Raw genomic sequence first — 25,119 nt, 5'->3', positions numbered from 1 at the left:
TTATACTAGAGATGTGTAATGTCTTAGTCTTATGCTCAAGTCTTACACTAGATATGTGTAATGTCTTAGTCTTATGCTCAAGTCTTATACTTATACTAGAGATGTGTAATGTCTTAGCTTTATGCTCAAGTCTTATACTAAAGTTGTGTAATGCCTAGGTTTTATGGAGCCAACAAGATCACATCCCTGGAATCATGAAACAGTGTAAGACTTAGTTCAAATTTTAACTTGTTACATAATAAATTTTTCTCTTGGAAATCAGCTAAAAAGTGTGAGAAATATAGAGAATTAGTGTAAAATTAACTTAGAATACTTTTTGCATGTCATTGTAGCAATGACAAATAAGGAAACAACTAATTATAAATTAGGATTTAAGTCTAGATTACTTCATGGTTCCATGGTCAGGAGGCTCAGTGACTGAGACCAGACCAGCCCACTTACCGTCTGTCGCTGGACAGCAGACTGAAACACAGGGAAAAGGCAACATGCAGACATAAATTCATGCACTAACAAATTATCTTCACTTATTTTAATAACGGAGGAAGTTCTTGGCAACAAAAACCACATGCGTGGCTGAATTATAATCAAAGTACTTACTGAACTTTTAAAACACTCCAGGTATTATTGGCCCTCAGGTTAATCCTTGCAATTTACACTCAAGTGAGTCTTATTAGTGCACAGCACCAAACATTCTAGAAAATGTATTACTGCGGTACTATAATTTTGTATAAGCACAGGGTGAGAGAAATTCTACCAAATGTGAGATTTTTATTTTTCAACTACAAAACACAGGGTGCAATGTATTATACAAGATGTGATAGTTTTAGTTATCTTACAAAAATAGTTTTTTTTCTTCAGAATGTGTAACTATATATAACACCTATACAACACAGGAAGTCAGACATTTACAACAATATGAAAAATTACATCCGTCTTAAATAAAGTCAGCCTCATTCACTTTGACTTTCTGCATATTTGTGATAACTTCTGTTTATATAGCAATACAGATAACTTTTTTTTTTACCAATATTGAAATGTCTACATATACTGAAGCTTAACTCGAGGATTATAAGCAAAGCAGTATTTTATATAGAACAGAATACCCTTAGTGAGCAATCATGATTATGATTATCTTGATGAAATATGTGCACATTTACAGTATTTTAATTTTTTATAAATGACTGGGCTAGCAGTAGAACCATTCCCCTTTATTTAGTGCCTTTACCAATTTGAGTTTTATTGCTATTATTTCAGATCTTTAGAATGATGTCAATCTATTGCTGAAACTACATATATTTGATTTACTTGAAACAAACCCAGATCACATCTATGTACAACACATAATCTAAAACACACATTTCAGGGGTTTTCCTGCTTAAATTGAGCCTCATTTCATTTTGCCCCATTCAAAATGAGATTTAGACATTTTTCTACAAAATTTGAAAAATGATATATGCAAAATTGATAATAATAAAATAAAAATAATTTCCAATGCCCCCCTTTTTTCCCCTTACAGATGTTTTACCATCAAAAAATCTGAAAATCAGACATTCTTTAAAACAAATTGAGTGAAGTAAAGGAGTGATGTAGTTTTTAGATGCTTTCATAGGCTGTCCTTTTTCATTCCCTCTCCACTTTCTCAAAGCAAATGGCCTATCCCAACGTACAGGAAAACCCCTGCATTAATCACGTTTGTTTTCAGTGACACAACGGTAGAAAACTAAAACAGGCATTACCAAGTTACAGAACACCAAGTAGTAACTACACAAACCACACATTAACATTGGGAACACCAAGTCAAATTTTAAAATTATGATATTCCTCATAAATATTTAATAGCTCATAGATACAACTTGTAACATTTTTGTCTTAATTCTGACACAGTGGTTTCTCGCAATCAGTCAAATCAGACAATTTTCAAAAATCTACAAAGATTTCCATAAAAACTTATGCGCAGGATTTAAGATCTTGTAAAAATATTTTCTTAACAAAAACCTGCATAGGAAAAGCCTTTATTATTTAAGTCATACATAACCCTGATTTAGTGTCTAATATATATACGTGCAGCACTAAAAAACAGTTATAACATGCCAAGTCACTTTGTTCACAATCTTGAAGGAATTGCAATTCAAATGTGCAATGATATATCTTGGGCTTGCAAGCAAAAAAATAACTATTTAAACATTCCAATATTCCTTAGTGCTACCGTTTCTTTTTTATAATCTTAACAACATTACAATCATGTCCTGCCACCAGGCTTTGGATACAGAGTGTGGGAGTACAGGGGAGGCCTACATATATACTTACATCAATAGTGGATTGCTAAAAACCAGGACGAGTTAAATATCAAAAACACTGTTTTTTGTGTCATTAGCTCACATCACAAAATAACTGATTGAAAAATTGCAACAATATTAAAATGTCTTCAAATCTGAGCAAGAGAAAACAAACAAGAACAAGGAACTCACTGAAAGAGAAAATGAAAATGGAAGTTTTAAACTTTTTTATATATATATTCAACTGTTTCTGTTTTTATTTTTTACTTCGTTATTAGTAAATTGAAATCTCTTTATTAATCAAAATGCTGTTTAGTCCTTTCCAATGTATTAGCTGAACTTACCCCGCCCCGCTTTTGTACTCCAATACTCTCCTGTAGTAATCTGAAATGACATCACAAAAATACATTTATATCTTATCCTTCCTGTACCTTATATTTCTTTAGAAACACATTTGAAAAATTACTGTAAAAACAAACACAGCTATATTCTTGTAGACAAGAGCAATTTTAGAGTTCCCATGTGGGAGAACACAGGATCTAGTTCAGTTTCTTCTCAACAGATTAGAATCTTCTAAGGCAAAAATCTCATTTTGAAGGTTATTAGCAATCTGCTATTCCTTAATAAGGGCTGTTCCAGAAGTTAGGCAGGAGGCACCCTTTCAGAGACCCTACCACCATCAAATATTACAAGTGTTTACATATCAAGGATAGTAGGCATCTGGATTTACCCCCACCACCCCTTGTACATTAATACAGGTGCCCCCCATCTCCCCCATACAATGAATAGCTCTAAGCACATCAGGATTTGGTCACAAAAATAAGTCTGCTATCTAAACAGAATGCAGGCGAATTTGTTATTTACCTACATGTACATGCATGGCATTGATAATTATAAGGAGACTATAATACAGTTTCCCTTGTCTAAATTTCCTCCTTTATATATCATAGTGTATACACTTGTCTTAACAAGACTTAGTCACATCTGGATTTTTGTATCAACAGACCAAAGTATTCGGTTCTGACAATGACAATGTATAACAAGTTATAACAAACAGTATCTTTACAATTGAAAACTCCCTGCAAACAACCTGAATCATGTTGTCCCAGGGGTGTTCATTTTAGACAGAGCACAATGTATCATTTATGAAATATGAAATAATAAGTTTCAGATAACACATAATACTTTTGCAGTATACACTAAGGTACTGAAAATGAAATCCTACAGTAGACATGCCATACTTACTGATAACTCCTACTGTAAGTAAAACCTATAAACGGTAGGTGGTTCCCAGAAAAAGCCTTCGGAATCGCAAACGTCTCATCTGGTGAATCATCTTTTTCTATGTCCTCAAAGTTACTGGTGTCAACGTCACTGACCAACTCTGGCACTACGGGCGGTACATCTAGTGTAACAAAGTCAAAGACACGGGTCAGTAATAACTGTTTGTGCATTGTACATACTGTCAATAGGGCCTTACTAGCTTTTACTTAGTGACCTCCCGTCTAGCTAGAGCAGCTGATTACAAGTCTGGGGCTGCAGCAGAAACACTTAGCACTGCTCCTTCCTATTGCAATAGTACTTGGGGCTTAATGAGCATTTCGAAACTTCAGAATCTTTTCCTGATGGTTGAGATTCCCCTATCTCACCCATAAGGACGTGCAAGACACTTTTTCTCTTACCCTGTTATTTAAAGATTGGTTGTCATATTTTTGACATGCATTGGTGTGTAACATACATTGGCTTACCTACATATTGAATGGTGCATGCTAGTGCAACATGTTAAATATGTAGGTTAGCCTATGTATGTTACACACCAATCAAAAATATGACAACCAATCCTTATATTTACATTTTATGTTAATCAACTTACAGTTCACGCAGAAATAAAGACATAATATTAGTCTGAACACATTTTAACCTCAGGGTAAATCCAGACAGAGATCAGCCACCAGTTGACAGTGGAGCAGTGCAATCTCCAACATTACAGTTATGACGTCATAAGCGTAGTGATGTCACAATGGCCCAATGTGTGTTAAACGGAAATAACATACATTGGGCCCAGTAGAAACATCTAGGCTTTGTGCAGTGGAAATGTAAATATATATATAATGTCATGTTGATGTTAATGGCTCAATGCATTATTGACGTGATGTCATGCAATTGTTTTGAGAGGGGAATCCCATGTCTAAACATTAGGATGAGACTAATAAAGTGTTTCAGGTGAGACAGGGTAATCTTCCCCCGAGGGTTGAGATCACCCTGTCTGACTCCCAAGGGGGTGAATGATTATTTTTCTCTTACCCTGTTTACCCTCCTATATATTTTATATAGACGTTACATCAATGCAAGACAATGTTGATGTGATGCGGCTGAATTGTCGACGTGACGTTATTGTATTGTTGCCGTGACGTCATTGTATTGTTGCTATGATGTCATACAATTGTTGAGAACGTGCAAAGAACATGTGTAGCTTGTCTCAACCCTAGGGTGAGATAAGAAAATCTCTCACCGGTAAAATGGTGGATATCCCTGTCTAGGGTAAGAGAAAAGCTATCTCACACCAGGACAAGTGTGGATCACTTGTCCAGGGTAAGAGAAGTATATCTCACAGAGGATAAGTGTACATACACCTGGCTAAGGTCAGAGAAAAATCTGTCTTTACCTTTCCTTTATTCTAAAAACATCATTGCTTCACTATGGGATTGACTCATCAAACATTATATATAATAGCAGGAAAATGTGTAAAAAAACACCTATAATCAATAAATCCTGTGTGATTTTATAGACAAATAATAAATACAGCACTCAAAGACTTACATTCTCTGATGTTGTCCCAAGACCACTGGTCATTGGCGAAAAACTTGTGTGATTGTATCTCCTCTATACCATTCCTCCCTAACCGTTCATTCCTGAAAATCAGCAACAAAATGACATTTATCTTCATTAGTTTCAGTACAGCATCTTCTTCTAAGGACCATAAAATATCATCAATGACCATCAAAAAATCTAATTTTCTAAGAATCAACTAGGAGAATATCTCGCAAGCAAAGTTTTCACGGTTGTTTCAAACGCAAATGAAAATAAGTACTTACAAAAATGAAGAGATTTACAGAAAATTTTGGTACAAAAAAACCCTCAGACACATCACAGGGGCCTTTTTCTACTTTTGCACTTGGTGACATTGATGTTACCAGTAGCACACACCAGTCCTCATACTTTTACCTGTCAGTAAGGAAGGCGCATATAAGACTCTTGGCCTCGTTAGACATCTCCACTTCTGAGGGAAAGTTGAGACAGTTCCTGTGATCCATAATTTTCCCATAAGTTCCTACTAAAGAGTCTGCATAAAAGGGTGTGTCACCTGCAAAGGAATTTCAACATAGATGTTATATCTGAAGATGAAATACTTGCTAGTTGATATTTTTTCGCATGCATACAAACATACTGAAATAAAGGTACATGAATCACATCAAGTGAAAGACAACTCCAATTTCCAAATACATCCTCAATGAATAAATCATATTTAAGATCGGCAAATAACATGGACATAGGAACATGTATGAATGTGTAATACAAATTATAGCCATGTTTACTTTTATTGTAAAAGTTTTCAGAATTTGCACAAAAATAAAGTTAGCCATGTTTACTTTTATTGTAAAAGTTTTCAGAATTTGCACAAAAATAAAGTTATCCTTAATTTCATAGCAACTTTCTGTCTGACCACCATTTCTACAAATTTTCTGACCAACTTCTAATGAATATGTTTGAAGAATTTTTATAATGGTTCTTCAAGTCACATTGCATAGATCAGTAACAGATAATATCTGAAAACAACATAGTAATACAGTCTATTGCAATTAAACAGCATGTTTCACACTAAAGTGAACTATTCCTCTAGCCTTGACTAAGAGGGATGGAAATTCTACTGATAGGTGTATTTATCTAGTTTGCAGGAATTTCCAAATTAAGCTGTTAGGGGATACTGATCAACATTTCATATTAACTAACTGAACAAATTTTAATATAAACTTACAGACGAATACTTCATATGAACTTACCGACCAACATTTCATAAAGGAAGACACCAACTGACCACCAATCACACTCGCGACCGTAGTAACCAGGTCGGCCCTGAGACTGGAGTACCTCTGGGGAGATGTAATCAGGTGTGCCTACTGCCGTGTCTGATCGAACCATCCCATCCTGTCAACATAACAAAACTATGGAGTCATATGGGCCAAGAAAAAAATTACATAGTGAGGGCAAAAAAAAACATTTCTGAAAAAACAATTTAAAGCCCAAATAATATTAGATTTATTCAAAGACTACATGTGGTGAAACAGCTTATTCATAATAATGCTACAGTATCATAAAAGTATGATGAACTATTGATCCAATTGGTGAATATTGTTTTGACCAGTAGTGGTTATCCATACCTTGTCCATCCTCATACAAGTCCCAAAGTCAGCTAGCTTCAAATGTCCACACGAGTCCAATAACATGTTGTCGGGTTTCACATCCCTAGGGAAGACGATGTACTCAGTTAAGTTATATATGTATACAACTCAATCATAGCCAACAATGAATATTGTCTGTACATGTCATTCTGGGGAAATTTAGTCCAGAAAATAATTTTTACAGTCACAAATTCTATTCCTTTTTTGCTGACAATTTTGCTATTTATAAACATATTTTTCTTTTAAAAGAACTAGGAATCAAGATTTAGGATATCTAATTCACTTTGACAAATTCTTTTTTTTATTAAACATGTGAATGCATAAATGTGGAGAATTTTCTCGAATCACATACAAATATTGGGTCAAAAATTAATGGCTTGACATATTCTTCTGCAACAATACCTCAACAAACTCCAATAATTATGAAGAAATATCTTGAAATTTAAGAAGGCCATTCTTACAATTTTTTTAAATAATTTCTTAAAAGCTAAATATCCGAGAAGACCTAAAAGCAGGTTTGATCTGTTAAGGTGGTGAGAAGGTCTACTACCTGTGTACAAATCCCATAGAATGAATTGCATTGAGAGCAAGGACCACTTCCGCACAGTAGAACTTGGCCCACTTCTCTGGAACATCGTAGTTACTCATGAGGTTGACTAGATCTCCGCCAGGCATGTAGTCCATCACCATGTACAGGAACTTCGTGTCTTGAAATGCAAAGTGCAGCTGCAAGAAAATGATCAAAAGTAGTCAGAATTTCGTGTTGTATTATTAATTGCAGTTAGAGGAGAAAATGTCCATGTTTCTATCTTAACCCTGCTGATAAAGAACACATCTTAGATATTGGAGCACTCAACATATACTGTCAGAACTAACTTCAACTCCAAAAGACGATAGATAGGTAACCAAGTCTTGCATGCAACTTAATTACATGTACACGTTTTTAGACACTGTTTTTTTCTAATATTTCTTAACCTTTACAGATGAAAATGAAAGTCATTTGTTTAAGAAGTTGTAAACTTCAACCACACTAAATTAAACTTATTTTTTTAACTCTAAATAATGCTAAATTTGATCAAAGTTATTGCTTGTTTTGTAATTAGATATCAGTGATAGAGTAACAGAATGATACCTCACAACCTTTTATTGAGCTGTAATTCATCAAATAATTAATATTTTCACTGTTGGACACAATTTTTTCTAAAGAAATTTTCTGTACTTTTTACAGCTACATTTCTTTTATAAATAATAAGAATGCATTTCCACTCCTGAATAATTAGACGAGACACATTTTACGAATATTTCACCATTCAGAAACAACTAAACACACCTGAACAATCCATAAACTGTTTGCATTTGCCATGATTTCTCTCTCTTCCCAGTAGAACGCCGATTCTGATCGTTTTATCTGAAACACAGTGGAGAAAACTTGTTTTAAACCACACATCATCATGGTCACAAGTCTGCTATATTCATACATTCATAAAATCATGTATCAACAGAACATCATTTAATAGATTATCACCAGTTGGAGAGATTGACTGATGAAAACTAAAAACTGTGTTAAGACCCTACCTTTAAAGACAGGGAGTGGTATCAATGAAAGGGGAGGAAAAACAGCCATAGGCCTGTATGAGTGAAACCATTCTAATGCTTAAACTTAAATTAGCGCAATCTATAGCTGTTAACATTCAGTGTTAAGCAGTTATTTTCTTACTTTTTTAAAACATTGACAAGTTGGTTTGAACACATATCTAAGTCTTAGCACAAGTCAGTTTTACGACAGTTTGGTTTTCAAAACTATTGAGCCTAAATGTGGATTGCCTTATGTAGTCCTGAAAACTAGAAAGGTATTTTTTTTCGTAAATAGACGGTAACCTAAAACATGATTTATTTAATTAATTTCACAGTATTTAATTAATATTTCTCCTTCTATTTTAAATAAACAATCCTCAGCTTTTCCAAAGCAAAATCAATCACCTCCAAAAGATGACTCATAATCAGCTTGAAACATAGTGGAACCACAGTACAATTAACTGTAACAACGTTTAGTATTTAACTTGGTATTTCAACGGTTTTAGATGGTGTCCTGGAATTGCTGCAGACTGCCATTAGTGAACAGAAGCACCGAAACCTGCAACCCATTATTAAGTTGATGGCCGACGAGATTACTGATTAAACTGCACACACAAACTCTGTGTGACAAAGCAGTCTCTATCATCTGTAACATTCACCAGGGGAAATGGTGACAATAAATGATTCATGATAAAAACCATGATGACAGTTTAAAATTCTTTAAATGCTTGGTATTTTTACTGTCAAAGAACAGTCTGTAGATTTTCCAAGAATGGATGTATTTCAATTCAAAAAGAGAAATATTTGTGAAAAGAAAAAGTAATGAACTTGCTTGAAAAAAAACCTTCCTTAAATTTTTGATTTTTTTTATATATAGAAAAGTGGTATGTTTTGTTGTGATATTGGAAGATTAACATTACTGTGAACTAGATGCTGAAGTGTCAAAACAATTAACACTGCAACAATCATTACCTTATGGTTTTATAACAGTAAACTAACCTTGTTATGTGAGATTTTGACCAGGTTAGTAATACATCTGTAGACAAATACTTAAATATTTCACTGTATTCCTAGTGGTCATATATGTACAGTGTAACGTTTGATAACTTGATGGTACATGTACTCTTTACTTTCAGAAATGGAGAACTTCAAATTTTAAAGGACAATAACCGTTTCATTAATGCACAAAAATAATTGTGCATTAGATTTTGTCTATGAAATCTGGACAAAAATCTACTGCACTGAATCCAGGTAATGGTTGACATAGGGTGCTGGCATGAACTGTCAAAGAAACATGTTCAATATAGTAACACGAAATAAAACTGTGTGGAGGTGGAACCCCATAATGATGATTTAATTAATGGATAGATTAAGTGTTGTACTTTTGCATTTGCAAATGAAAGGATCATGCTTAAGGTACACAGATAACAGTTTCTTTTCAACACCTAAAGTCTACCTATCAGAAATATAAACATAAACACATACTCAGTAATATAAACAAAGGAAACAAAATACTAAATAATAGTTTCTGTTTTCCATATTGAATTTTTTTTAAAGTCTTAATTATATTAAATTTTGATAACCAAAAGTACAATCATGGAAATATTATCTATTTTCATTCTTGTAAAACATTGTATACATTAATATCACTTTCACAGCTTCATGAATATTTCTAGAGATGACCCAAACCACATCAATGTTTCTGTTTGGCCTAATGGTAACTTCCAACAATTTGATATTATTCTGGTGCAAGCCTCTCAAAGAATCAGATTAATCATAGTCAGTAATATTCTTGAACATCATCAATAGGCAGATTCATCATTCACTGCAGAGCATTACACCTGTATTCTGGCATCGGACGAGAACATCTAAGCACCTAGACTGCTGGGCCCAATTACTGCTGATTAGGACAAAAAGTCAATCTTATTGTGCTCATCTTTACTTCGTCAGAGTTGTGTATTGTTGGGTCTGCAAATGTACCAATGTCCAAACCTATCATGTTTGCAAACAGTCTGTAGAAGTGTTTGTAAGCATTAGGAATGTAAATTGTTACTACAAACACCGATAATTATCTCCAGGTATCAGTGATAGCATGAACGTATTGATCCTCTCTGTATCTATATATATCGGTAACACTTAATAAGAATTAGTCTATGTACACTGTTGTATATACTTAACATGAATTACTATCAAGGTACGGTATATATATTTGTATCTAAAAACATCAATAATGAGTAGTCTAGATATCAAAAAACATTGATACTGTCTAGATATCAGAAACAAAAATATTGAGTTACCGTCTAGATAATAGAAAAATACCCATACTAAGTTGCTGTCTAGATATTAAACACCAATATTCAGTTATGTTAAGTTGTCAGATGCACCAATGTGACAAACTGTTTCTTTTATAACAGAAACATTAATTAAATAGGTATCAGACAAACTAGTATGAGTTACTCCCTGAGTACATTTTGTATATCTAATAGAGGCACCAATATTAGTTTCTGTCTAAGTATCAGTAACTTACCACCTACAGTATTTGACAGAATTAGTGCCCCTCTTCTTTTTTCAGCATTTATTGATTACTATCTCCCAAACATGTTGCATTCTTGCCCTTTCTGGTTAACAAAATATATCACTACATGCATACACTTCATACCCGACTGAAGAATTCTACCTAGGAATGGGTCCAGCACTTTTGTTGCTTTACAGCAATTGGCACAATCCATGTTTTGTTATCTTAATAAATGCCCCCTTCAGTCAATTTTTTCATGTGCCATGCATGTAAATTATGGCAAATACAGTTTTTCAAATAACAGAAAAACTAAACAAGAAAATTATACACATAATCATACATAATATTTTTCATATGAACTGGTTCAATTCTCTTGCCTTCCCTTAAAGTTCATTTATACATTCATCAATATCAGGTTCCTCTTTGACACCGATCGTTTGGTGGCCGACCAAAGATGCTATTGGATAACACTAAAATGTATACTGGGACAAGATTTAATCTTAAAGTCCTGCCAACCCAAATAACTGAACTGGAGTAAGCATACCTTTCATCTGGACTGATCTAAAGTGACTGGTAGGGGAATCAGAGTTCACACACAACCAAGTAAAATATATCGGTGCAGTCAACATACCAGGCAAGTGATAATGATGACAACAACACAGTTGAAAAGTTAACAGGAAGAGAAATTAATGACAACACACAAGTACAGGTAACGCAAAAAGGAAAAACGATATCAATATTTGCTTCAAATTAAAAGATGGCACGTTTTTAGTATGAAACCACCTGGCTATGGACACATATCTGTCACGAGTCAACTGATGTGAGTGTGTGTGGTACTCAACATACTTTGGGCCAGACGTGTATATATTTGTACATTCCTATGTACCATTGCAATGGGAATCAATTTTCACATCATTTGGATGATGAGTTTCTATTTGTGGTCGAGTGAGATGGGACAGTAATGAGTTCCCCAGTCGTGTCCCTGTGAACATCGTTAGGCCGTTCCATGTTATTATGGTGTGGCTATTTTGGGCCCCCAACTCCTCTAAATCATCACAGTCATGTTAATTAGGTTCATGTAAATCTGTGTTATCTTTCACTTACCACTAAGGAATTTATAACATACGTAATCAAAGAGGTGGTTACACGTAATATCTTCGTACTTCAGTTTCTCATCAGTATTTCCTCATCCAATTTTACTTGAACAATTAAAACAAGACCAAACTCTCTCCTTTCTATTCGTTACTAAATCTAATTGTTCCTATTTCTGTTTAAATGAACCATTTCTTTATTTAATTATGTGATTCCACCACTGTAATAAAACCAGTTCTTTCTTCTCTGTAAATATTAAAATTTCACCTGAATACAAAATTCTCTAATATATTAATAAAGGAAATGAACTAGTGTAAGACAATAACTTTTTATGTATATAGGGTACACAAACACAACAGGTGCCTTGACCAAACGAAGCATAACCTCGGATATATATCATACCCAAAACGTCGAGGAGAAGAAATGGGTCATTAGTACAGGAGATAAAGAGTTTTGAGGTCTGATGTGGTAGCCCCTACAAAGAGGAAGTGAGGATTAAGGCTAATCCTAAAGAGGAAATTTTCTTAAATGCTGTTCATGCCTAGACTGAGAATTGAATCAGCTACAGTGATGTGTACTCAAGATGAATCAAAACACTCACCATTTCGTATTTACTTAGCAGCTTCATGGCATACACCTTCCGTGTTGATTTGTGCCTCACCTGTAATACAAACAAATCAAGGCTACACTGTTTTCTTTCACTGAAAATAGCGGCTTGAAAAGTTCACTGAACATAGCAGCTTGAAAAGAAAAGTGTCTTATTTTTATCCCTCATTTATAGTCTGTATCAAGAGGACTACCAAGCCTGTAAATTTCATCTTTTCTTTTATTTGAATCACCAAAAGACGAAAAAAGTCTTTACCATTTTAAAAAAAAAGTCCCTGCATAAAACCTTTCTTTCAAAATTTAACAGTGGATTCATAGCGCTTTGCTCATATTGTTCATATAACTTTTATCTTGGGAACTAAATAATAATTAAGGATCAAAATTATACTGTTCCTTTTTCACTGTTGACTTTGAAGCTAGGAACAACAATCAGCTAAATGAGACAAACTTACCAGTTGAACTTCCCCAAACGCACCCCTTCCAATGACTTTGACAACCTCAAAGTCATAGTGTCGCATACGACAGCTGTTGACGAATTCCACTGCTTTCCCATCTACAGAATACACGGAAACACTTGTTAGTGAACTAGTATCAGGATCATTTTAAATGTGAAATATCATTTTAGCCAATTTATGTACATCAGACTAAATTCTCTGCACAAGTATACGGCATTGAAAAGTTTGTCAAAATTTCCTACTTTTCAGTGGTCTTCATCTGTCAATAGCAAAACTTGTTGCAAAGTTCTTGCTTACTGGTAATAACTATTTAGTGTTTTTAAAGATTAAATTTGGGCTTCCATTGTCATCTTTTTTTGTAGTAGCAAACTGCAAAAGTCCTTATCAATAAATCTGTAATCATCAAACTAAGATAAACATTACTACCCACTCATAATTGTTTCATGTTTTGAATTATTCTGTACATCATTTATTTTTCTTAAACATTTAACATGGGTTAGGGTAATTTAAGTACTTTCCTTAAACTGAACCTGGGCTAAATTATTGAAGCCTGGTCAAAGCTTAATAACAAATTTTCATTTTAACAGTTTTCAAAAATATTATTCCTGTCTATCAGTGTCCAAACACAAAGGAGTGATAATATAAGCACTGTGTAGATACCTCTGATTTACAGTGACAGTTATCCTGGTATATACATTATATCATTATCACACTTACATTTGCCCACGAACTGGTCAACACTCTTGTTTCTCCGGATGGCGGGATAGTCCAAGTCTGCGATGAGTGAAGACAACCCATCCTGAAAGTGAACAAACTTTCATCAGAGGAGGACAAACCAACCTTTAGATCTGGACATTGCAAACCAATATCATTTGCTGAATAGCCTCAATAGGTAAAACACTTGTGACATGTCAAATTATTCAAAAATTCATTGTTACAACTACATATGGTAATATTGTATTAATATGATGATTAATGGATGTACTTTCACCTCATTAGATGAACTTTCACCTCATTAGATTTACTTTTCCACCAATAACATGATTTTTTAACCCTAAAAAATTACCTTTTTCCCAATTAGATGTACTAATTTCCAATTGCAGCAATTTTATAATGGTTTTTAATAAATCAGTGCCATATTTTTTATGTTCTTACTTTGGTTTGTTTTTTGTTTTATTGTTGGATTTTTCCGACAGTTTTTTGAAGTTTAAAAGTTTTTTTTCCAGCACAATATTATATGCCATATGATTCAGGGATATGGACAACAGAAAAATTAGGGTTACATTTTAACACAACACATTTATAACCAGTTGAATAAAGACGGTATTAAACATGCCCTTTTTTAATATTCATATAGAAGTAACACCAGGTACATTAGTCACTCACTTGTGTAAAACTGTTTAGAATGAAGAGTCCCAGTACAGGTAGGGGTATGTGATGGACCAATCAGAGCCCTGTTATATTTGTATGTTTATATAATGTGCCAGTAGTGATCTGGCTGATGCAGATCAAGGTTTGTGTGATGCAACCACCAGAACAAAACCATTTCACCGGCAGTCTGATGTAAACTGGAGATACGCGCTCAGTTTCCTTTATCAATCAATGTGCATGAAATAAACACAACCAGTTAAGTTTGAAGGAGCTAGAAAAAACCAGTGCATATGGTGATAACATATAACTATAAGAGTTTGGATGCTGTCTGCAGCGCTAGAATTCACTGGAGGGTGACACATGTTTTGTATTTCTGTAACAGATTTATATCATATATGTACACAGGTGTGTCTTTTACCTACAATGTCTTTCTATTAGAAACTATATACATGTATATATTTCATTTACTTAATGCTTTTCTTCATCTTTACATATAACATGTTAAACATTAAATGTATTCTTTATTTACTCTTTAACGAGAAAAAATACACTTTTTTAACTATTTCAAGACATTCACTTAGAAAAGGTTACAAGAACTATATGCATCCCATTTATTCTAACAAATCTCATTTTTATGTTAAATCTGAAAATACAATTAATAAACCTATATTTTCTTATTCCCCATTTGCAGTTTTGAGCACTGACTTTCAACACAGTAAATTGGAATTGGAGAAGGAAGGATTATTTAACGAAGAATTTAAAATCTTAAATCCCGCTTTATTGTTAAAATTGTAATGATCTCAATTTATTGTTTTATAAAAAGCGTTTGTATGGAGTGACATTCCATTTGTGTTTGTAAACAGTATGACACATCAAGATCACCTCATGCGTTAGGTAAACATCAACAGTCCACATATTATGAATCAACGTTATGACCATAAACTCGGCAGATTTTCTATGAATGTTGGACACCAGGCTTGGTCCTGACCACTTCCTGTGCATGGCGTCACACACCGGGGAGCTGGAGTGAGGTCCAGTCTTATCTGGACTGACCACTCCAAGCCCACTGGTACACACTAGGTGCTTCAGTCCAGTATAATCACTCGGCTGATAATCACCATTCAGGTGTTTATGGCATTTACACTAATAACACTGTCACTTGTTGTGGAGGAGGATCAAGGTCTGGGTCACAACTGTCAAACGGGTCTAGGTACACACCACGCCAAACTGGGGTCTAATCACCACGGGTGTTATCTACTTGTATACCCGGCCAAACTTGGACACATTTCCGCGGTCAGTTATTACCACTCTCAGCATACACAGGAGTATTTCACATACCATCCTAGTCAAGAGTCTCAATAACTGAATAGTCTTAATCAAAATGAATTCTTAATTACAACTATAGGGGCATAATCTTGTTCAATATTTGGGAGAGGTCTCAGTGATTTAAATATACTTTCAGATGCATGTGAACAGATGTATTTTAAGGGCGATTTTTCAAAACTGATTGAAAAATTATTTTTGTGTACAAATTGATATCTAGCTGTAGTTATTGACAATTGTTTTTAATCAGAGGATGCTGTAGCCATTGATGTTAGCCTTTGATTATCATGCAATGAACAAGTACAATATCCTTTTACATATATCTAAATGGCGGTGCAGCTGGTATCCTGTGTTTATTTGACAATAGTGAAAACGGATCTATGCATACAGGACATTTAATGAATAACAGACTTTGTCTTTCACCGTCACTTTCAATTTAGTGAATCTGACACCAACAAGTCTCCTCCCCAGCCCTTACTATAAAGGAAACTGGTGCTTACAGACTGACCCTATCAGTGATATTAAAACATTCAGTTCAAGTTGTTAATCATTATAAGGACATTTCTAAAATGTCCAAGATTTCATAGGAAAATCAATGGATAAACTAACTTCATATAAGTGACCACAATCAGTAAATGCATGTTTTCTACCTTTGTTTATATGAATTTGCGTAACAACAGTTGCGTTCTAGTACCTAGTACTTCGAATACATCCTCATTACAAGAATAAGCCCATAACCTCAATATTTAATACGAGACTTTGACAAATATTCATAATTACTCCAGTGTACCTTTGAATGCTATTAAATGTCTAGTATCCAAATCCAGTTATAATATAAAAGAAGCAATCAACTTATTCATGACCAATTCTTGACCATTGTCCAGATCCGCCTGCCATAGTATACATTTATTTGTAAATGGGGACAGGACAGGCGACTGTAAACTGGGCAACTTTCACTGCGTGTTCACCTGGCTGTCAGAAGGTGATACTTTCATGTGCTGTTGTGGAAAGATTAAGCTGTATCTCAGAAAAGGGATATATTTAATATGACCGATACATTTGTAAGAAGTGAATGGCCTACAAGGTTGTGGAATGTCTGGAATGTGATCCTGATTCTCTGTCTCCCTGCATGGCTCTCATGTCTATGACATTTTTTCAAAGTCTGGTTAGCTTATCTACTGTCAAGTTGATTTTTTCACCTAGAAAACTTGTAAGGAAAATGTTGAATCTTAAGAGGACTTTATGTAAGGAATGAAAATGATAAAAATAATAAAATCAAAATATGACTAGATCTCATGAAAAAAAATACTTCACATTACGAAAAGTGTATAACCTTGATACTGGAAAAAACATGGAGAAAAACATTTCCCTTATGTTTTGTTAGCTTTGTCTATGATACATATGAACATCACCATAACATTATCCCTTAGCAGCCAACTGTCTTCATATGTGACAAAGCAATGTTTTGATTCTTACCAACATCTAGAAACTTACGCATTATTTATTGGATATCATATCAAAATCCCTTTATATTGTTCATGGTCCCCCAGGGGTTTTGTAATGATGATGTTTGACAGTGCTTTTTATATCAGCATTGCGTGTAAAGGGATTCAAAACAAACCAGCAGGACACCAGAAAAGATTAAAATGTTTAGTAAACAACTAGCTCCCATAAGCTAGCGAGTTCTTGATGGGTTATGGGGCTCCAGTGTCCAAGAGAGTGTTATTAGGATATCTCAGTTATCTCAACCCAGACTGGAAGCTAGCTGCATACAAATAATAACATTTAAATATCTACATCAGGATGGAGTCCATATCAAATCAGCATATCACCACTGCAGACACTTATATAAAACATGATCAAATATCAATGTTCAAGTTTCCTCCAATCTCCTCTAAATCAGTTTATATACTATTAACTTACATTTTTATGTATGATATCAAGACAATATTTGTGGTAAACATTTGTGTGTGTTTAAATCTAATAAATGCCCTTGGCACTTTAGCAATTTTGAAAAATTGGAATAATTGTAAAATCTTCAAAATTCTAAGAAAATGGTCATTTTGGACAATACATTTGCTCTTTACAGTCCTAAAATCATGACGAGAAAAAACATGGAGTGATTATAAGGGCTGAAGTGCTTATTACCAAAAATACGGTAAAATGAAATTTTGTTTATAATAGTTTTCAACTTTCATATGGAATTTTATCATCCTCTCTAATTTACGTTTTGACTGAATCAGCCCTGTGCAATTGTTTATTCCAGAGTTGCTTGCAATTTTTTGTGTGTGAAAACAGTAATTTACAGCACTGTTGGATATTCTGGTATGCAAAACAATATTGGAACGTATACGTACATGTATGTATATGTACAGCTTTTTAGCAGAAAAACGGCTAAGTCAGTTTTGTTCAAATGTCACTACCAGGTAATTCTGATGGGCAGTTTAAAACTTCTGATTTTAACATATCCAATTAGTGGTGATTGATTATGATATATCATTGATATTCATATATATTCTCATGAATAAACTCATACAACGGGGAATAAATCAGTACTGATTCTCACAAGATGGACATTTTGTTTTCCCCATAACCTTAAATGCAAATTTAACAATGAAATGTTAGAAAAATAAACCACAGACAAGACCAGATGGAACCTACAGCAAGTAAGGGAGGAAGCATAATTAGCCGACACTGTATACACTAATTGATATTAGCAGACAATATACAACCATGAGTCATATCCAAATAATTCTCCATGGATAACATCCTATAGTAAACGTGTCATTGCTGCCATGCCACAGTGACACACTCTGGTAATGACTAGGAAATCTGATCACGCTCAGACCCCCTCTGAATCATTACTAGTTCAGCAATGATGATGTTAGATACCAAAGAAATCCTTTCACAGTTATATATATGTACACCCTGAATAAAAAGAAAATTCCAGGAATTGCCAAAATTCTGGATTCTGCCTCCAAATTAATACACACTTCATGGCTTAAACAGTTTCACAAGTAATGCTTGTAAGGTAAATTATCAAGACTGAATATCATAACATTGAAAATCTATTAGCATTATCTTGGGGTCATAAGAGCATTAATGTACTGTTACACCGGTAAAATCTTACCCAAATAATTTCAGCTTCATTTGCCAATCAAAAGACTTTGTGACTTTAATTAATTCCTTAGTTATGGACTTGATCTTCACCTATACACATGACACTCCGGACTCTGTCTAAGGTCTGTAATCTTGACCTTCACCTATACACATGACACTCCACTCTATGTCTAAGGTCTGTAATCTTGACCTTCACCCACATACAGATTCAATGCTCCAGACTCTGTCTAAGATCTTTGATCTTGACCTTCACCCACATACAGAATGCTCCAGACTCTGTCTAAGGTCTGTAATCTTGACTTTCACCCACACCCAGATTCAATGCTCCAGACTCTGTCTAAAGTCTGTAATCTTGACCTTCACCCACATACAGATTCAATGCTCCAGACTCTGTCTAAGGTCTGTGATCTTGACTTTCACCCATACAGATTCAATGCTCCAGACTATGTCTAAGGTCTGTAATCTTGACTTTCACCCACACAGATTCAATGCTCCAGACTATGTCTAAGGTCTGTGATCTTGACTTTCACCCACACAGATTCAATGCTCCATACTATGTCCAAGGTCTGTAATCTTGACTTTCACCCACACAGATTCAATGCTCCAGACTATGTCCAAGGTCTGTGATCTTGACTTTCACCCACACACAGAATGCTCTGACTCTGTCTAAGGTCTGTAATCTTGACTTTTACCCACACACAGAATGCTCCAGACTCTGTCTAAGATCATTGATCTTGACCTTCACCCACATACAGAATGCTCCAGACTCTGTCTAAGATCTTTGATCTTGACTTTCACCCACACACAGAATGCTCCAGACTCTGTCTAAGATCTTTGATCTTGACCTTCGCCCACACACAGAATGCTCCAGACTCTGTCTAATATCTTTGATCTTGACCTTCACCCACACACAGAATGCTCCAGACTCTGTCTAAGGTCTGTAATCTTGACCTTCAACCACACACAGAATGCTCCGACTCTGTCTAAGGTCTGTAATCTTGACCTTCACCCACACACAGAATGCTCCGACTCTGTCTAAGAACTGTAATCTTGACTTTCACCCACACACAGATTCAATGCTCCAGACTCTGTCTAAAGTCTGTGATCTTGTCTTTCACCCACACAGATTCAATGCTCCAGACTCTGTCTAAGGTCTGTGATCTTGACTTGCATCCACACACAGAATGCTTCAGACTCTGTCTAAGGTCGGTAATCTTGACTTTCATCCACACACAGAATGCTCCAGACTCTGTCTAAGGTCTGTAATCTTGACTTTCATCCACACACAGAATGCTCCAGACTCTGTCTAAGGTCTGTGATTTTGACGTTCACCCACATACAGAATGCTCCAGACTCTGTCTAAGATCTTTGATCTTAACCTTCACCTATACACATTATGCCCCAGCCACTGTCTAAGATCTTTGATCTTGACCTTCACCTATACACAGCATGCTCCAGACTCAGTCTGAGGTCATGTTTTCTTGACCTTCATGTACACCCAAACACAGGAAGCTTCAGCCATTGTCTATTAAAGTTCTGTGATCTTAACCTTCACCCCCGACACACATGATGCTCCAGCCTCATGTGATCTTGACCTTTACTCACACAAAGAATGCTCCAGCCTCTGTCTAAGGTATGTGATCTTAACCTTCACCCACACATAAGATGCTTCAGACTCTGCAGAAGATCTGTGATCTTCACCCACACACATTATGTCCCAGCCACTGTCAAAGACTTTTGATCTTGACCTTCACCTATACACACAGGATGCTCCAGCCTCTATCTGAGGTCATGTTATCTTGACCTTAACCCACACACAGGATGCCCCAGCCGTGTCCAAGATCTTTGATCTTGACCTTCACCTACACACAGGATGATCCAGCCTCTATCTGAGGCCATGTGAACTTGATCCATCAATTGTACTGTTTTAAAGTGAGCAGTCCTACTTCTTGGTAGGACCAGATGATACTATGACATTTTAAGTAGACAGCCTGACCTACCATAACCTGAGCCTGTCAACTATACAATAAACATTACAGCAGACTTTAAATAAATACCTGTAAGATTGTACACATGTTAATATCACCTTCACCCTAACATTACAAAGCCTTGTTAATTCAGGCTAGGTGCCATAAACTTTTAGTAGTAAGACAATGATCAATGAATCTCTGGCCAGACCACAGCACACATAGAACATATGATTGGTTTAGTACCGTAATTGTTTACCAGCTCATCACATGACTATAGACCGAAGATCCTACAATCCTCCTGGCTAAGCCACATCTGGTAGGTATTGTTTTTGTAAATAAATTTATAACTTTTCCCTGTGGCCATTATATCCACTTCTAGAATGCAATAATGAAGAGGAGGTCAGACAAATCTGATTCTACAGCAAGGCATCTCTTTGTAAAAAGTCTTGTAAGCTTTTTGACATATTCATATACTAGTTTAAGTAATTTGAATCTGTTATAGCTTATAATTTTTCTAACTGAAAAGATGCATGATCTGGGATTGAAAAAGATCACTTGCAGAAAATGAATTTTATGCAATTTAAAGAAAGCTTCAATAAAATTAGATTTGAAAATTTCCTTTAAGCTGCCATTAAAGCTACTTAATCTTTTAAGAATATGTTTGCAGGCCTCTTGTAAAGAAGGAGGTAGGAGGGAGGCCTCTAAATGCTACAGCATGGGAGCATCTGAGTGTAGCAAGAGGTATAAATAACTTATCTGGACCAGGAGATATTTATATTTAGTAATTCTGTTTAAAGGCCTACACACACATGCAATCAGAAGATCAGGGTCGTATTTCACCAGCCAAATGACATCAATGCTTATATTCATCTGACATTTTAAGTGGATATATACAGATAATTCATATCTATTTATACTATATCGTATGGCATACTTCCTTCTTCAAACATACAGGATCATTCATTCCTAAAGTAGTTTATTTATATGTTCTCATATTAAAAATACAAATGTTTTTCCATTAAATATTTGAAATAAATTTGAACCATCTGCTTCCATACTATCTGCACTCTTATGAACTTGGATCAAAAGTTCAAAGTAAAATCTTTCACACTTTTTGTTCAGGGAGTGTAAAAAATAATTATAGACATATCTACTTAAAAAGATTCATTATTTATACTTGTAACATTACACAGCTATCTTTAAAATTCTTTATTCAATAATTTCTACTTTATTATGTTCTCTGATAAAAAATATTTTGAAAACTAGTAAAAAAGGTTTGTTGAAGATAGTGCATTGATAAAACTGTCACATTTTCGAGACATTTATCAATGCAAGGCTGGGCTCATTGAAATTTTCGTCGTTATCAATTGTAAATTTACATGCAATCACCACTATCTTCAACAAACCTTTTTTACTAGTTTTCAAAATAATTTTTATGTTCTTAGTATGAAAATGTTTAAACATACACTTTTTTATCGTTTTTTAAATGTGTCTGTATTTTCCCTTGATATTTATACAGGTCTCTGCCAGAACAAGTAAAATCAATGCAAGAATGCAATAATATCAATGCATATCAGATAGCAATATCTCTCATATTTGAGATCCCCTGTAGTTTCAGTGACCACTATATAAAATAGCTTCAATTTGATGAGAATATTAATGTTACTTGCGCAAAAACTACAGTGCCGAAAGATGTATTTTGTTTTATTGTTACTTTATCTTTTGTTGATACTGATACATTTACTCGTAACATATTAAATGGTGTTATTTTAAAAAAAAACTCTTATTAAATTCATTTTTCCAGTAATCTGACAGGCAGGTGATGTATTGCATGGATACAGGAGCATCGTCAAGGTAACATATATATCTATTGAATAATATCCTCAATAAAGTCAACGAAGAACTCCTATGGAAAATTAAAAGAGTATGCCTAGATATTGCATTAACTGTTACCTTCAACTCTATGTAGAAATATGCTGCTGCACCATTTTGGAAAAGGATAAAGTTTGTATGTAGTGACTAATGATTCAGTGATTTTTTAGTGTTAATTTGGGGCCTTATAAACGCCCCTTGCCCAGATAATTTTTGCTATTTTTTCCAAAAATCAATGCAAAAATCACTTAATATCCCAAAATCATTTTTGTTTTGTTTTGTAGGTGATACTTTTACACACTACCTCAAGCATATTATCCATGTTTGCAACTTGAAATGGAATGTGGTCAATAACAATTCAGGGTAAAAGAAAATAAATTTTCATACAAACTGACTTGTCCAATGTCAATAAAAACACTGTTTGAGTACATATGCATGAAACACATGGCTTGGACAACTGAAACATTTTATCTCCAATCACCTAGAAACATAGTATGCTGCAAGTGAAAAGCTTGCTTATTTTGACCAATTTAAATATCTGGATACCAAACCCAAACAGTTCGTTATGGGCAGCCTATCACCAACATATATATCTAAATATATCACAAGATGGGCTGTCTTACCTGGGGTCAGCTGCTGGATGCATGATGAACACATGTACAGTACCAGGTAGTGCAGTGGTTCTGATCAGCAATAGCTATAAGCCATTTATTTGCTTGCCTATTATTATTGACTAAATTGTCCTAGTAAGTTTCAGCAAAAATCACTTGAGCATTATCAAAATCCTAAAGAGAGCTAGAATTGTCTGATTATGCAGTCCAGCAAAACCATCTGTTAGTTACAGGCTCCGCTCTGTATTTCACAGGTAAAACTACTTTACCTGAGGTCAGATGCTGATATCATGGCTTAGAAGTAGGGGTATTGTTAGACAGTGTTAGGCTGGTTCACAGGTTGTTATTTGAGGCTACCTTGGGTGACCAAAGATGTGCCTATTTGAATACCACAGGTAGTGCTGCGATATCTGGGGTCAGATGCTGTTATTTTTAAGCTACCTGAGGCAGGGGGTGTCTCTTAGTTATGGACAACAATATCCAGGTATGGCTGTCCTACCTGGGGTTACACTTATTGGATATGGAAGCTATCTCTGGTAGGGAATTAGGGGTTAGGGATGTAGTAGATTAGTTACAGGCTGTAAGCATGTGTTGTTTGTATTGTAGGGGTCTCTCCAGAAGCATTCGTCAGTATAATAACTCCAGTTGCTGACTTACTACAAGTATTAATGGCAGACCATGTATGATTATTGTAGGGAGAGATGTTTTATGTGGAACTTTTCAATGAATGAAAATTATATTATTAAACAAAGCATTGGTTCAAACAAAGTGTGATGTAACTTGTCTATAACAGTTAACACATGAGCTGTATTTGTAATGTTTAAAGATAGCAACATACAAAAAATGTAAATAAATGTCTACATGCATCATTTATTTACCAGATTGATATACAGCTATGTGTATAGTGTAACAATTTTAGGTATTACTAACTATATGTAGTTGTCACAGTAATTCCAGACAGCATCAACAGATTAGCCTAGGGTGATGACAAACTTGACAAAAATGCTGGTTTGACGTCCAGCCAACCGTGACCACAGACACAACGAAACTTACCAATAGCCCGTTCACATTTAATTCAGAACTTGCGTCAACCAGCTTTTCCTCCACCTTCTGGAGCCGAATTCTGTACTCTGGGTCAAACGATGCCATCTCTCTGACCTATCAGTGCACGAGAGATGTTGACCGGATGTCCTGGTTGTGTATTCAGGATTCAATCAACTTATCCCCGCTCCTTTGAAAGTCCAAGTTGTCATTTTGTCCTATTCGCATCGCGACATTATCCAATGTTCAACTGATGCATATTAAATAAATATCAACATTTACTTTCCCAAACGATCGAACTCGAATGATATTATCAGTTGTCACAACTAATAACGGATTTATAAACTTTAACAGTCCAATATCTTTCTGACATCGGGGTTTCAACTTCAACTGTCAACATCCAACATGAATTTTCACTTCCGTATATATGCATGCACACTGCAAACTCAACAGTATCCCTCTTTGAAAACACAATTTGGTACAAAGTTACGCGTGACCTGTGCTTTACATAGAAGCACCCTACCCGGCGAAAATATAACCTGGAAAGAATGAAGCACCTGTCCTGCAATTTCAACCGCCATTAGTGTCCGGGCCAATATGGCTTCCAAACTGGTTTACCACAATCGTAACTGACCTTCCAATACACATCGAGCAAGAATCAAAGTTCGATGTATATGCTATTTCCACCAATGGCCAACTTCAGGTTATTCCCTATTCATCAACATAAATTCTAATCATATGGGCTAGTTGAAAGGAATTAATAACTCGATTCAAATAGAGAAATAAAGTTTCTGTTTTTGGCCTTCAACGCACGGTCAATTGGGAATAAGGT

The 25,119-nt window shown here is 35.0% G+C and overlaps 1 protein-coding gene across 3 annotated transcripts in view; it reads right to left on the bottom strand.

Annotated features, from left to right (window-relative positions):
* The window catches only part of LOC110466108 (rho-associated protein kinase 2-like), a 50,310-nt gene extending 25,419 nt beyond the window's left edge, over positions 1–24,891 (bottom strand). The window contains exons 1-14 of one of the 3 annotated variants that reach the window (XM_021522426.1): positions 24,300–24,891; positions 13,697–13,778; positions 12,977–13,077; positions 12,520–12,579; positions 8,067–8,144; positions 7,287–7,462; positions 6,716–6,800; positions 6,338–6,482; positions 5,502–5,640; positions 5,097–5,188; positions 3,522–3,681; positions 2,621–2,660; positions 2,308–2,322; positions 442–462 (exon numbers count right to left, since the gene is read on the bottom strand). In XM_021522426.1, the coding sequence (XP_021378101.1) occupies positions 442–462; positions 2,308–2,322; positions 2,621–2,660; positions 3,522–3,681; positions 5,097–5,188; positions 5,502–5,640; positions 6,338–6,482; positions 6,716–6,800; positions 7,287–7,462; positions 8,067–8,144; positions 12,520–12,579; positions 12,977–13,077; positions 13,697–13,778; positions 24,300–24,395 (1,290 nt within the window). In that variant the 5' untranslated portion in view covers positions 24,396–24,891. The remainder of the gene's footprint in view (positions 1–441; positions 463–2,307; positions 2,323–2,620; positions 2,661–3,521; positions 3,682–5,096; positions 5,189–5,501; positions 5,641–6,337; positions 6,483–6,715; positions 6,801–7,286; positions 7,463–8,066; positions 8,145–12,519; positions 12,580–12,976; positions 13,078–13,696; positions 13,779–24,299) is intronic. The other 2 variants (XM_021522428.1, XM_021522427.1) reach the window with 2 other exon arrangements.
* Positions 24,892–25,119: the final 228 nt, after the last annotated feature.

Source organism: Mizuhopecten yessoensis, unplaced genomic scaffold (genome assembly GCF_002113885.1).
Source record: "Mizuhopecten yessoensis strain PY_sf001 unplaced genomic scaffold, ASM211388v2 scaffold11117, whole genome shotgun sequence".
In the NCBI taxonomy this organism is placed as follows: Eukaryota; Metazoa; Mollusca; class Bivalvia; order Pectinida; family Pectinidae; genus Mizuhopecten; species Mizuhopecten yessoensis.
Note: the sequence above shows the minus strand (reverse complement) of the source record. Positions and strands in the feature narration are given on the sequence as shown.